The sequence below is a fragment of the Citrus clementina genome, unplaced genomic scaffold (assembly GCF_000493195.1).
Source record: "Citrus clementina cultivar Clemenules unplaced genomic scaffold, Citrus_clementina_v1.0 scaffold_7, whole genome shotgun sequence".
In the NCBI taxonomy this organism is placed as follows: domain Eukaryota; kingdom Viridiplantae; phylum Streptophyta; class Magnoliopsida; order Sapindales; family Rutaceae; genus Citrus; species Citrus x clementina.
The window spans coordinates 18,659,649-18,674,885 of NW_006262075.1; the positions used below are offsets into that span (position 1 = coordinate 18,659,649).

At 31.0% G+C, this 15,237-nt stretch overlaps 1 protein-coding gene across 1 annotated transcript; it reads left to right on the plus strand.

Moving 5' to 3' along the window:
* The first annotated feature begins 12,533 nt into the window (after window positions 1–12,533).
* LOC18037523 (acridone synthase 2) lies at window positions 12,534–14,067 on the plus strand. Its single transcript, XM_006427928.2, has 2 exons — window positions 12,534–12,785; window positions 12,914–14,067. Exons 1-2 carry the CDS (start codon window positions 12,608–12,610, stop codon window positions 13,909–13,911), a joined length of 1,176 nt encoding a protein of 391 aa, XP_006427991.1. The 5' UTR covers window positions 12,534–12,607; the 3' UTR covers window positions 13,912–14,067.
* The last annotated feature ends 1,170 nt before the right edge of the window (window positions 14,068–15,237 follow it).

Consider the following 15,237-nt stretch of genomic DNA (forward strand, 5'->3'; position numbering starts at 1 on the left):
TAATGACATATCAAACCCCGAAATCTCACCGGTAGTAGTAATATCACACACTCACCAAGATAAAAGAAATATACCCACAACTTAAGAATAACACGATCTTAAGTCAAATAAATCCTAGTCAAAGCGATATATTCAATTTTTTTTTATGTATCACTACATCTTTTTAGCTCATATAACTAGCTGCTACTGCAGACTATAGTTCCCTAAAATGAAGGAATTTTATTAGGACGTAACGTAGGCTAGGGACATGGATAACAAAAGAGGTGAAATAGGAAAAATAAAATATATGTTTGAGAAAAAGTAGAAATCTTTTGGAGATTATAAGGTACATTTCACTTATTTATTATTATTGTTATTTTTCTCTTTTTTCTTTTTTTTTTCTTTTTATTGAATTTTTTGTTTGTGTGTATGGCACAACTTTATTGAACAAAATAAGTATTTACATTTTTCTCAAACATGAATAGGTGATGGAATTGGTAAGACATCGGGTAATATTTCAAATCCGAGTGGGTCAAGATGATAGGTTGATAAAGAAATTTTTTTTTAATAAAAATCTCAAAAGGGTTAACTATGGATATTTCACAAAAGGGATGGGTAGAAAGGTTCAAACGGATCAAAGATGACATTTCCATTATCTTTTAGGACTCTAAATAATCTTCTATATCTATGAATTAGATGGACCTTTAGATGTAGCAACACACATTTTTTTTAAGAGGGTTCACTCAAAAAAAATCTAGAGATCATGTATAAAATAATAAACTGCTAAGTTGTATAAAGAATGGGCAAAAAATGTTACTCTCCAAGAAAACTAACAGGCTCCAAAACTCACTTGGAATTTATTATGACATGTGCATTCCTTGAAGCAACTCATATTTGTCTCCGACATCAACATGTAGAGTGACAAACATAGTGTAACATAACTTAAGACTAAAGATAATACAAATACTAAGATTTGAAAGTCATTATGTCATCCAATGGTAAAAGATCACAATTTTTTTTAAAATGACATTTTACCCCCAAACCTATTTAAAATATGAAAATTATGCATGTAAAAAGGTGAAAATGATGTAGAAAAACTAATTGGTAAAAGAAGAAGTTAGAAAGATCACACTTAAAATAACTGTCGAAGCTTAATAATAAGATAACAAAGAAAAAGAAAATGTCTGGAAAGTAAATTGTTTTCTTATTTTTTTAATTAAAATTTTTTAACTTCCAAACTAAGATGATGCGTTTCTAAAATAACTACACTCCATATTCAGACATCTTCTACTCAAAAAGTTAGCCACGGTTAGTCTCTATAATAAAAATCAGTAAAAACTTCACCAGGATTGAGACAGTCCACAATTGTCAACTATTCTCTTCCCCCAACCAGAACGAAACATTGTCCTCAATGTTTTAAAGAAAACAAGTAGAGTTTAGAACGCATTACCTGGGTGTTGCAACACAGAAAAAAAATTTTTACAATCTGAGAGTTAAGTCTAATTTGCACTTCTTACTACAGCTACTGTTACCATCATTAGTTGGACACTCCAACACAAATGTCCTGCGATTTGGCTTTGGTCTATAAGTTTATAACAAATCAAATAGCTTATTAGCAGTATGAACACAAATAAAAACTTTTTTCGTTGTGGAAGGAATAAAATAGTTTTTTATTGCATGGTTAAGAAATGGGATAAAGTCATCATAAAAGTTATTCATATTTAACAAACCGATAGGTTTCTGATGAATGTTCAGATGTGCCTAAAATGCTAATGTGATTAGTGCCTTTAAAGTTGCAAGATCTCCTAGTAGGAAAATAAAAGCATCAACATGATTTAGCATTTCAGTTGTTCTCCCTTGCATACCTGAGACGACTAACTCTTCTCCAGTTGGTGAGTCAGACAAACAACCCAACGGTTTTAGGGTTCTTGAGATGATGCCTAACACTTGGCTCTCTTTGATATAAGCAGCTTTTGAGATCAATTTTGATAACCCTCAGTCACCTCCCCCACATACCAAGTGTAATTTTCTTGCTGCTATACTTCGACTAAGATCTATGGCTGTCTCAACGAACGCTTTATATTTATCATAGTTAAACCCATAGAGTACACAAATATTTTTGAATTGTTTATTGGGAGTAGCTGCCATTGAGATACTTCTCAAAAATAATTTGAGTGCTTAATAAAAATTATATTTAAGGATTTTGGTGACAATGGTTCACAGCTGTGTATGAGGTAGCATGTCTGTGTCAATTAACGCGTAAAGCACATGGCTGGAGAGTAAAAAAGAAAATAATAAAGAGGAAAAAGCAAACAATGATAAAATACAATTATTAAAGACAAGAATGCAATTGATAAAACAACAGTGAAATAAAATGATATTTACAGATAGTTGTGACTGTGGCTCACATCTTCCTCTAGTTGTACGTCAAAAAATGACTTGAACGCCCTCTATGGGTCGAGGATAGGATTCTCATCCAGTTTTCTTATAAACTAGCAAATAAGGTTGTTTATAGTCAAATTCCTGAAACTAAATCATGCATGCTCTTTCTGGAATAATGATCATAACTAGAGAATTGCTCTTTGTACGTATCCGCTGGGATGCGTTTCAAGAGACAAAATGATATCATCTAATGACTCTTTATTCAAGCTATTCCTAATGAATTAAATCTTGCCTTCCCTGTTATCAGACACCATTCCTAAAGAACATGGATTTTTATCGCATATCATTCTGGCACACTTATGACAAGCAATAGAAAGTTTTCTAGCTCTTCGTTTTCTTGCATAATTTTCTTTACCACAACCAGACATGTATGCAATAAATTTAGGAGGCAACTCACTTGCCAATCATACTTTGCCTCAATTAACCAACATGAGTCAGCAGGGATGGTATTCCTCATAAGTAATCGCATGCATTCGAACCAAGCTTTACAGATTTTAAGGAGGGCATTCTGAGGAAGTGAAGGAAATTGATTGTGAATCTTTGCTAAAATGGTATTTTTGTCCATACCTTCGCCTTAGAATATCAATTATTATGGGAAACTGAAGTAACCGACTTTGATTGTCACGAAGTACCATTATCTCCCACTTAACCAGGGTAACAAACTAAAGCACACAAAGAAAATAATTTCACAATCATCCTCTTGTTGAATTGACCTCAAGCTCTAATTGGATGTCGTAGATACCTCCCTCAATTTCTCTGAGTTATCTTTCTAAAGTCTCAACATGGGATACTAACTCTGGTGGTTGTAGATCCCAAATATGACGCGTTTTACAAAATTGTATCTGGTCTCTGAGATGAGATTTTACACGTTCAAGTCGTCTAAAAAGGTTCAAGAGGATATGTCTAGTTGAGGCACACATGATTAAAAGTGATAAAAGAAATTTAATGGTTAAACAAACACACTTATGCAAAAATAATTTCAATCAGCAAAAAGAATAGTAAAATGAAAGAAAAGAAAAACAAATTAAATCACCGAAAAGAAAGAAAGAAAAAATCTCAATTCAAATTTGGTGGGTCACTTAAATTTATTTCGGTATCCTCTCCATGTGCTTGGTACTCTAGATATAGCTTTAAAGTCCTCTCCATGTGACACTATTTTTTGGATCCTTAATTTCAATTGCTCCATGTGGAAAAACAGTGTGAACAATAAGGGTCATCCCAAAAGAAATTCTTTATTTCCACAAAAAAATTAGCTTTGCCCTGCTTGGTCCAATGCTCTGTAAATTGACCCATAACAAGATAGTTAACAATATCAGCATACCATGGTAACACTTCCACACTCATCAATTGTTCATCTGGAAATGATTCATTCAATGGTAATGGTTCTGTAATTATGTCACAATTGAAACGAGAAAAATGATCTGACACAACATTTTCTATGCCCTTCTTATTTTTGAATTCAAAGTCAAATTCTTGCAAAAGTAACACCCAACGAATTAGTTTAACTTTTGTATCTTTCTTAGTGAGAAGATATTTAAGAGCAGCATGATTTGTGAACATAATTTTTTTACAACCAATGAGATAAGATCGAAATTTCTCTAATGCAAACATTACTGCTAGCATTTCTTTTTCAGTGGTTGAATAATTCAACTATGCATCATTCAATGTCATACTAGCATTGACTTTGCAGTTTATCTAGGTCCCAACTTGGTTTTATGGTCATTCAAGAAGCAATCTCTGGTTTCTAGATCAAACACAAAGGATGAGTATTAAGCTCTAACTTATACCAATTTAGAAGTAATTTGGATACAATCTTTACTTAGTGAGCTACATATTCAACTAAGCACCCTACCAATAATGTGTTATGACAATCAAAGAGCAATTGCCTTAGCATATGATCTAGTTTATAATGTTAAAACTAATCACGTTGAGCTGGACATACATTTTATCAAAGATAATGTTGTACCCAAGAGAATAAAGGTATGTTTTGTACTTAATGAGGATCAAACAACAGATGTTTTGACTAAAGCTCTCATCTTTAAGTAATTTTATTAATTGCATAGCAAGTCAAATGTTCATCTCGGACATTTCAACTTAAAAGGGGTTGTTAATGACTCTAGTGTTTCAAGCAAAGTAGAGCACACTCGTATTTTGTGATTAGCTGCAGTAGAACAACTCACTGAGCTGACTTGACAAAAGTAGTTACATGGCTTGGCAAAAATTAGTTACATGGCTTAGCGTTTTTGAAGTAAATTAGACATATGCATAATTAATTAGTGTGAATGATTTAGCTTGTTATAAATATGTAACTTGATTTGTTTTAGTTTCTTAATAAGAGAACCTCTTATAATCTTCTACTCAAAACTTTGTCTCAACTTTCTTGTGTTTTCTTGCTTGCCATACATTGCTATTTAGGATCATAGGATGGGTTGACTATTTGCAACACATGTTTTGACTAAAAGTCCCTCATTTAGTAGTCATATGATTGAGAATTCCACACATGTTTTCACTAAAAATTCATTGTTTAGGTCTAAATCTCACATTCTCATGTTATTTAGATTAGAGTATCATGTGTGTATGATCATCATCTAGTCTTGTCATAACGTGATTTATTCACCCGTTAATTTTAATTTGTTATTTTTAGAACAATACTAAGGGTCCGTTTTGGATTACTTTTCGGAGGATCAAAAGTAAATTTAAAAAGTCAAGAACTAATTTTGGTATTTGGTAAGTGTTTTTATAAATCACTTTTGGACAACTCGCCCATCTTACAAAAGATTTTAAAAAGTAAGGAAGGAGTTGCTTTTCAAAATCTCATTTTGAAAGTTAATTTTATACTTAATACAATTTTGTATATATCCCCATATATGTTACAAAAATTCAAAATTATCCTTATTAATTAGGAAATAAAATCATTAACCTAACTATATTACATTTTGGCATAAATATCAGAAAATGGGTCCATATGACCATTTCAAAAAAAAGAAAAATTTCATTATTATTTCACTAAATCACAAGAGTGTTGCTATCGTTTTCCTGAAGGTGCATCTTTAACAGCACGATGAAAGTCAAAGTTAATACCCTGAATTTGTGGGTATTTAGAAAGTATTAAGATAAGATTAGCAGCCAAACCACCGGCAACATCTACTAATTGGTTTAGCTCTTCAAATCCTTTGTAGATTTCAAGAATTTTCTTTATAACTAAAGCCTTGTGATTGCGCATTGATTGATTGAGAGAAACCTCCATTACCAACATAAAATCTTCCTCATCGTTTGATGGTTTCATGAGTTGTCATGAAATGAACTCATTTTAACTCCTAGAGTAGGATATGTTGAGATTAACAAAACGGCGATGGATGATATTGATGTAGTGCTCAGTATATACACACATATAGATATATTAATTATAAATGTAGCTTTTGGTAGCTTTACAACTTTACAACTTTTATAATGTGTAAATAGCCCCACTCGTCGCAATCATAGTTATGTTATGGAGTTTTTTAAACTGTAAACAACACACTATATCAACCAATTGAAAACAAATGCGTAAGGATGGCAATGGATCGGATCAGACCCAATATCCATGTGATATAAATCCAATTGGATCGGATTTGGGTCGGATTAAAATAGATTAGGATATCAATGTGTGGATCTAAGACGGATTTGGAGCAAATTCAAATTTATCTTAATATCTAGATCCAAATCCATATTCACTCACCATTTAATGTAATTTTATTTTAAAATATTCTTAACAATTATGTAATTATAAATGATGATAAAATTTATAAATAATGATAAAATTTATTCATTAGCATGTATTTAAGAATCTTAAAACTTAAAGGTACTTAATTGATAATAAGACAAAAATTTATCAAGTGTAAAATAAAATTAGGATAATCTGCCCTAATTTTTTTAAGTTTTTCACTCTACAATTTAGTCTCTTTTTTTTCTCTTTAGTCTACTCTCGCTTCTCCACTTCATTTGAATGCTTGGATCAGTTCTTTAATTGTTAGGAAAATCCATAGATTTGAGCTTATTTTTCTATCATTTTCTCATAATCTTATTTATTTTGTATAATCCCTAATCAATGGTGGCTATCAACTATAAAATAATTATGTTAATCATATATTTAGTTAAATATGATCATAATAAAAATAATAAAGCACTAAATATAATAAATCATTTTTAACTTATATGCTATTATTTAATGATATAGAAATGATGATGGTGTGCATTGGATATCAAGACGGTAAAGGAGACATTAGAATATTATAATGATCTTATTCCTGCAATTACTTTTGATTGATATTTTATTATCTTTCTTATTTATTTATTTTGGTGTAAAAGTAGAATCTACGATACTTATTAGATTTTTTATACAAATTATATAATTTTAATTGTTACCAATGCATTTTAGTCTTAAATTTTCTTACTAAAAAAATATTGATCTCTTATTATTGAGATTTAGAATTCGTGATGGATCTAGAGCAGATTTAGATTTTAATTTTTTTTTTATTTGGAGCAGATATAGATCTTTATTTTTTATTTTGGATCTAGATATGAAGCGAAAAATATAGATCCATGACGGATCTGAAACAAATACGGATCTTAATTTTTATTACGAATCTGAACCTGGAGCAATATAAATCCAATCTATATCTGCTCTATTATCATCCCTACAAATGCATCAGGGTTAACAAGGCAAGGAATCATTCACCACTTGATTTTTAAATCCTCAATTTAAATGTTTCATCGGTCCAATTTATGTTATATACTGCTTCATTAATTAATTACTCACCCACTGGAGGACTTAGTAGTTACAATAGTCAAATTTCTATATTATCTAATAATTTATAATGGATGGAAGCCTTCTCGTCTTTTCAATTCTGCAATTACATTTTCGGTCCCACTCTCGACAGTGATCAGGGGCTTGGAATCCCACTTCATTTGACCGAGAAATGTTATTGCAATTTGCATCAGCTTTGTGGCCATGGGAGCGTGGACTACGTGTCAGTTTCCAAATGGATCAATTATTCGTTCATATTCACTACGAAAAAAAGAAAAAAAGTGCTTTTAGTACCACTATCTAATAATATCTCATTTTTCCTGACTTATCAACAGACCATGTCGTCCGCAGTCCGCACGTTATGTTTCAATCAACTGCATCAACCAACCATATATTATTGATGCGTTGAATGATTATTTATTTCCAAATTAAAATAGATACTATTTTCAAAGTTTCCCAATGGTCGTGACTCGTGATTCGATAAAAGAATTTTCTACGGGATGAACCGTTTGATTTTTCTTTCTTACGTACCGACAGCTTTGGCCCACACTGGGGAGGTGTTAGCTTCCAAGTAATGCAGCAGTTATGCCTTGTTGTCTGATAGCAACAGCAACAAGGAAAGACAGTATTTGTCTCCTTATTAAAACATATCATAATTCATAGAATTTGAATGTGATCATCGTTTGACAAAAACTTGTTACCGTAAACTTGGCCCACATGAGTGAGAATTCCACACACATGTATTGACTAAAAATCCGTTGTTTAGGTATCATATGAATGTGATATATTGAAATATTTATCTAATTGTCCACGTTGCCGTATTATTTAGATTAGAGTATCATTTAGGTGTTATTGTTAGAACAATACTAAGTATACTGCCACGTTAAATTCTGCATTTCAACTTATGATCACGTCTCTTGAATCGACTTTCACTTCACTACACCCCGCATCTTGGGTTGGGGATCGGGTTTGGGGAAGCACATAAAATTGATTTAAGGTATCCCCTTCAATTTCTCCAAATTCATTTCGGGTTAGGAAAGGAAATACACATGTATCGCGACCTGCGACCTGCGACCTGCACAGTATTTCCTGAAATTTCAATATAGTTTCTAAAAAGCTCTAAAGTGGTGTTTCGTTGGAAAAAGGGGATAGACCCGTAACCTGATTTTTTTTTTTTTTTTCACTTTTGTTGTTTGGTTGGATAAAATATATAAGAACTTAATTTCAATTAGAATTTAATATCCACTATAATATAGAATTTCGATTCTACACCAAAGAGTAAAGAATTCAAATTCCTCTTTTGTTCGAAACCAAACTTTCAAAATGACCCCTTTAATTTTTTAATGTTTAATGTCATCAAATAATTGTTATTTATAATTTTTTATCAATTTAATATTTATAAATAATTTAATATTAATTAAATTTAATCAATAATTTAAAAAACTTAACAAAATAAATAACTTTAGTTATCTATTTAATATGAAAATATATAAATATAGATTAACAGTCGTCGGATTGCCGCTGCTACTGTCACTGCTATATGCAGTCTCACAGTTGGTGACGTTGGATCGCCGGCTGATCAACAAGATCATTATATTGTCATTAAGGTCAAAAAATCGATGTATGTTGTTCAAATGCAATTAAAAACTTTTAGAAACATTTAACTCTCACAAATCCGAAAAAATATCAAAGTTTTTGGCTAGATGAGTTCACCCATTATAAAGAGCATGAGTTTTTTTTTTTTTTTTTTTTTTTTTTTATCATTTTCATATCATTCATGAGCTTACATGAGACACTGCGCAGCGGCCGGCTGCAAGTATGGGGGCCGGCTACAATTGCTTTTTTTTGTTCTTTAAATAAAAATTTAAAATTATAATATATTGATTAAGAAATTATTTATATTATATTATAATTTATTTAGAAACAAATTATGTTAATTATAATTACTTAAATTAACAATAAAAGTAAAATTATATTAATAAAATTTTTAAATAAATTTAATTATAAATATAAATATGTTATTCTAAATAATTGTTTTTTAGTTATTTAGGTAAATATATTAAACAAAATTACTGTTTTTTATTTATATTTATGATAAATATCTAAAGTCTAACACTTAAGGCTAAAACTGTCTAAATAAAAAAAAAAATTAGAGATTTCCTTTCTCGTATAATTCTATAATAAACCAAATATTAGAAATTTCACTCTCCTCTCCTGTTCTTTTCTCTCTTTTCCTCCACTTTCCTCTCCTCTCATTTTCTCACATCTCTTCAAACCAAACATTACCTAAGAATATTTAGAATGAAATTAGAAATTTTGAAACTTAAATCTTATCATCCATTTCATTCTAGCAGCAAATATCTAGCATACTCATACGACAGTTATGAATTCAATGTCATTTACGTCTAAAATACTAATGACGAAAAGAAAAAAGAAAATTAAATGTTTGATTTCTTTTATTTAAAGAATTTTCATAGAGTAATTATCATCTTGTTAGCTACTTATTTGTGGTTTAATCTTTATATTTTGACTTAAAGTACTTGTTTAGTCTATATATTTTAAAAACTTCTTCAAACACACTACTACAATTAAATATGTTACATTTTTAATCTTACTTTTTCTTTCCTTTTAGAATACTACCCTTCTAACAATATTCTTGATAATAACCAATTTATCTATAAAAAATTAATTAGCAAATTAAACTACAATTACAAATTAACCAATAAATATCAATGTGAAAAAATTTGTATTTTTAATAGTTGTACAACAATCTTACTAATAATTATTTATAAATTAATTAATTAATATTAGCCAACTTAAAGTAATGTTTTTAGTATCCTTACTACAATACTAATATTATTTTATAAAAATCTAGTTTACAAATTAATTGTAAAAGTAAAATAATAATACAAAGTTTGTGTAAATTTTTATGTTACTTTTAAGGTTAACTTGATAAATTATCATTTTTTTTTGTGAATATCACCAAGGATATTGTTGCAATGGTATTATTGTAAAAAAAAAAATAAGAGTAAGAATATAACATATTTAACAACAGGGCTATCTTGAGATTTTTTCTTAATATATGATTAAATGGATACTTAATTCAAAATATAAGAACTAAATGAATATCTACCCTTGATTTGATATAATATAAATGAGACAAATATTCTAAAGTGTTATAAAAAACTACAAGAAATTTCAATAGATATCATTTGACTAGATTTTCCATCGGTTTCAGTTAGTCAAAGGTTAGAAAAAATAGGTACAATGTTTATATAATACTTCTCCACATATAAAGATCTCTAGAAGTCTTTTTCACCCTTATAATTTACTTTCATAACATAAACAAAGAATAAATAAAATAGCCAAAATGCCCATCCAATTGTTTCTAATTCACAACAATATTCCAGAGGATAAAGGATACCTACACTCTAAGATTTAGGAAAATAGTTATGTAAACCCCAAGTTTTTCAATGAAGGACATCAAGACTTCCTTTTCACTATAATTGCAAATTAACTAACAAATATCAGTGTGAAAGAACTAGTATTTTCTTATACTTACGCAACAATCTTACTATAATTTTTTATAAGTAAATCAATATTAGCCAACATAAAGTAATGTGTAATATCTTTATAACAATCTTACTAATAATTATTCTATAAAAAAATATTTACTAAATTAATCTTAAAAGTATAATAATAGAACAAAAGTTTGGTTAAAATTTTTATATTACTTTCAAGGTTAATTTGATAACTTATCATTTTATTCTTTTACTAACATCACTGGGAATATTGTTGTAAGGGCTATAACATATTTAATAGTAGGAGTACCTTGAGAAATTTTTTAAATATATGGACTAAATGAACACTTAACTCGACTAAACGGGCACTTAACCTAATCCATTATTTGTTATAATATAAATCAAATAAATATTATAAAGTGTTATTGGAAGTTTCAAAAGATATCGTTTGCCTAGATTCTCCATCGGTTTCGGTTTGCCAAAGGTTAGAAAAAATAGGTACAATGTATATATATTATGCCCCTCCACACATGAAGGTCCATAAAAGCCTTTCTTACCATTATAATCTACTGTCAAAACATAAATAAAGAAGAAATAAAGTAGCCAAAATGCCCATGCAGCTGTTTCTAATTCACAACAATATAATAGAAGATAAAATTTCACTTTTATCCTTACCTATATTTCAAACAGAAAACAATTTAAAATTGACTAGTATAAGATGATGATTGGTAAGCTAGATATTTCAACATAAAGTTAAAAAATTTTCTACTCCCGCTAATCAACAAATAAACCATTCTGAATTGCTGTTTTTTTTCAAAAATAATTTTCATATAAATATCTTCTTTTACTTCTAATCATAAGGACTTCCACAAAATTTGCTGATTTGTTCCATTGATGAACGAATGCAAAACACAAAAGCACCGATCCTCACTACCAATATCCAAATCTACAGCAACACATTTCAATATTTTACTTTTCAAAAATTTTCAATCCAATGACTGTCTCAAAATTCTCAAAACCTTAAGTTCGTTATTATTACGGCTTTTAGAATCAAGTTCATAAATTCATTGTCAGAATTTGTCATTTAATTCACCAATCAAGCAATCGCTCAAAATTCTGTGAAACCCAATTTTTGGTTTGACAGATTCTGATAGCTGTTCACATAGAAAAAAAATTAATTGAAATCAAAGTAAATATACATTTAACCACACACAACATTCAAAAGTTTGATAGATTCCTACCTTAATTGATAGCGACCCTCTAAACCCAAATGGCAAGAAAATGCTTGGTCTTGTAGAGAAGAAGAAATATCTGTCCTTTTTTTTTTTCCTTTTGATAAGGATAAGGATCCTCTCTTGTCCCTTTTTTTTCTCCTTACTTCTCCTTATTTAATGAGTAGTTAAGATTAAATTTTGTATTTATTTTTCACTTTATTTACAATCAAGTTAACTTTTTTTCAATAGATTATAAAGGTAAGGAGAGGCAAATATAAAAAAAATGAGAAAAAGATCCTAATCCATAAATATAACGTAGATAATCATCCGTTCACTAGCGTACTGATTACAATGCAGTTTTATAATCGTTGCACGTTGTCATGACTGCTTTTTTTTTTAAAAAAAAAAAATCCGTGTAATGATTATATGATAGCAGTTCAAGCTTAGATTATGACATTAACACTGGTACTTGCGGTCAAAATTATCTTGTTATTCAAATAAAAAAAATCAACATTTTATTATTATTTTTTTCTATACAGCACTATAAGCACAATTGCCTATATAAACTCATGCAGTTAGGTCCCTGCAGATCACAATCGCGAAAGCGCAAACTTATTAATTAACTAAGTTTAAGTACTGTTTTGGAAGCAATCTGACGATCAGAGATGGTAACAATGGAGGAGATTAGAAAGGCTCAGCGAGCCGAGGGCCTGGCGACCATCCTCGCCATCAGCACGGCAACGCCGCCCAATTGTGTCATCCAAGCTGATTATCCTGACTATTACTTCGGGATCACCAACAGCGAGCACATGACTGAGCTCAAAGAGAAGTTCAAGCTCTTGTGTATGAATGCGAGATCATTTTTATTCTCATTCTTTTATTTTATTTTAATTGTTTAGCTTTTCTGGGTGTGCATGTTGTTAATGCAGATTACGCATCAATGATTTTGGTGATTTGATCTTAATTTACAGGTGAGAAGTCGATGATAAGAAAGCGTCACATGTGCTTAACAGAAGAGATTTTAAAAGCAAACCCTAATATGTGCTTACACATGGGGACATCACTCGATGCGCGCCAGGACATTTCTCTTGTTGAAGTACCAAAGCTTGGCAAAGAGGCGGCAACCAAAGCTATCAAAGAATGGGGACAGCCCAAATCCAATATCACCCATCTCATTTTCTGCACATCTGCAGGCGTCGACATGCCTGGCGCTGACTATCAGCTCACAAGACTCATCGGCCTCAACCCGGATGTTAAGCGTATGATGATATATCAACAAGGGTGTTATGCTGGCGCCACCATCCTTCGTCTTGCTAAAGATTTGGCTGAAAACAACAAGGGCTCTCGTGTTCTTGTTGTTTGTTCTGAGAACACAATCCCCACTTTCCGTGGGCCGTCTTATACCCATATTGATTCTCTAGTGGGTCAGGCTCTTTTCGCTGATGGTGCTGCTGCACTGATTGTCGGTGCTGATCCTGATACATCCATTGAGCGTCCATTGTATCATATTGTGTCGGCTTCACAGACGCTTCTGCCTGATTCTGATGGTGCAATTGAAGGACACATACGTGAGGCGGGTCTAACGGTTCATTTGAAGAAAGATGTTCCCGAATTTTTTTCAGCAAACATAGAGAAAAGCTTAGTTGATGCATTTACTCCAATTGGTATCAGCGACTGGAACTCGATATTCTGGATTGCTCACCCCGGTGGTCCGGCAATTCTCGACCAGGTCGAGGCAAAACTCGGCCTGAGAAAGGACAAGTTGAGAGCTAGCCGACATGTTATGTCTGAATATGGTAACATGTCAAGTGCATGTGTTTTGTTCATTCTTGATGAGATGAGAAACAAGTGTCTTGAAGAAGGGAAAGCCACCACAGGTGAAGGGCTTGACTGGGGTGTGCTATTCGGGTTCGGCCCGGGGCTCACCGTTGAGACCGTAGTGTTGCACAGTCTCCCTATAGAAGCATGAGGGCCACAGCGTCAATATAAATAAATTCATGTTGCATGCTTTGTAGATTGCTTTGAGATCATAAGTATGTTAACTGTTGGTTTAGTTGAGGTTTGGGTTCATGCCCTTTCTTATGGCTCTAAAGCAACAGAACTCAATCCGTTCTTTGTTGTAATAATTTCCCTTTATTTGAATAAAATTTATCCGCTATTTGTCTTTTTATCATTGTTTGTGTTTTTGAGCCATTGCCTATAACCGAGCGAAAAATGAAAGGACTAGTCCCGATCTCCTTAGGTAAGACTTTCTATTTTATCTAGAATGACTATTTGCCTCGTTTCCAAATATTTTCATATCTCCAACCTGCAAATCTATATAATCAACAAATCCAAAATGATTTCAACCTCAACTGTTCTACAGTGATCCATTTCCTCAAAACGAAATAACGGACAACGCCCGAAATAGCACGGTCAAATTAATTCATCCAACACATCAAATAGTATCAATAAAATATAATATATGACTTATGCTAATACACAATAATATCTATGTATCATTAATTAGAATTTCACAATCACCCTCAATTGAGGCAATCGATTTGTTTGGCCATCCACCTTGACGGCTTGACTCCTGGGAAAGGTGGAGATAAAAATAAATAAATGTGGGTTCTTCTCATCCTTGTCTTCTTTTTTTTTTTGAAAAAAAAAATTGTACATAAAAATTACGTACAACTGGATAAGTATCGACAGTGGTTGTTAAAAAAAAAAAAGTTGTACGTAATAATTGTACAAAAACGGAGAATATGACATGACCAAAACTCAAATACTATAGACGTCAAACGGTTCATTGGTTTGGCTACAACCTTCTACAGGGGAAAAAAAATAATTGTACAAAAACGGAGTGTTTGAGTACATTACTAAAAATAATAATTGCTAAAATTAATATTTGTACTTTATTAATTTTGTTTCCTTCATGTTTTTATATTGAAAACAATTGATAGGATATGGAAGACATATGGTAATTAAGGAGCATATATGTGAATTTAAAATTCATAATAATAATGATGTACTTAAATTCATTGGTTTTATTACAAAATTTGTATTAGGATTGGATGATATATATTGTCAAGCAATAAATTTAAGAAAAAAAAATCAAATATCAAAATTTTTTCTTACCTTTTCAAAATTAGTTTTGAGCCTTCTCACAGCATTTCCAAACATCGCTAAATAGTAGTTTCATATTAACTAATTATCCAAATTAATTGTCTGTCCGTTAGAAAAATTGAGGATCAAAGGGGTAAGAAGACTCATCACATTTTCACTAGCCCAATTTGCCGTAGTTTCCTTTTAT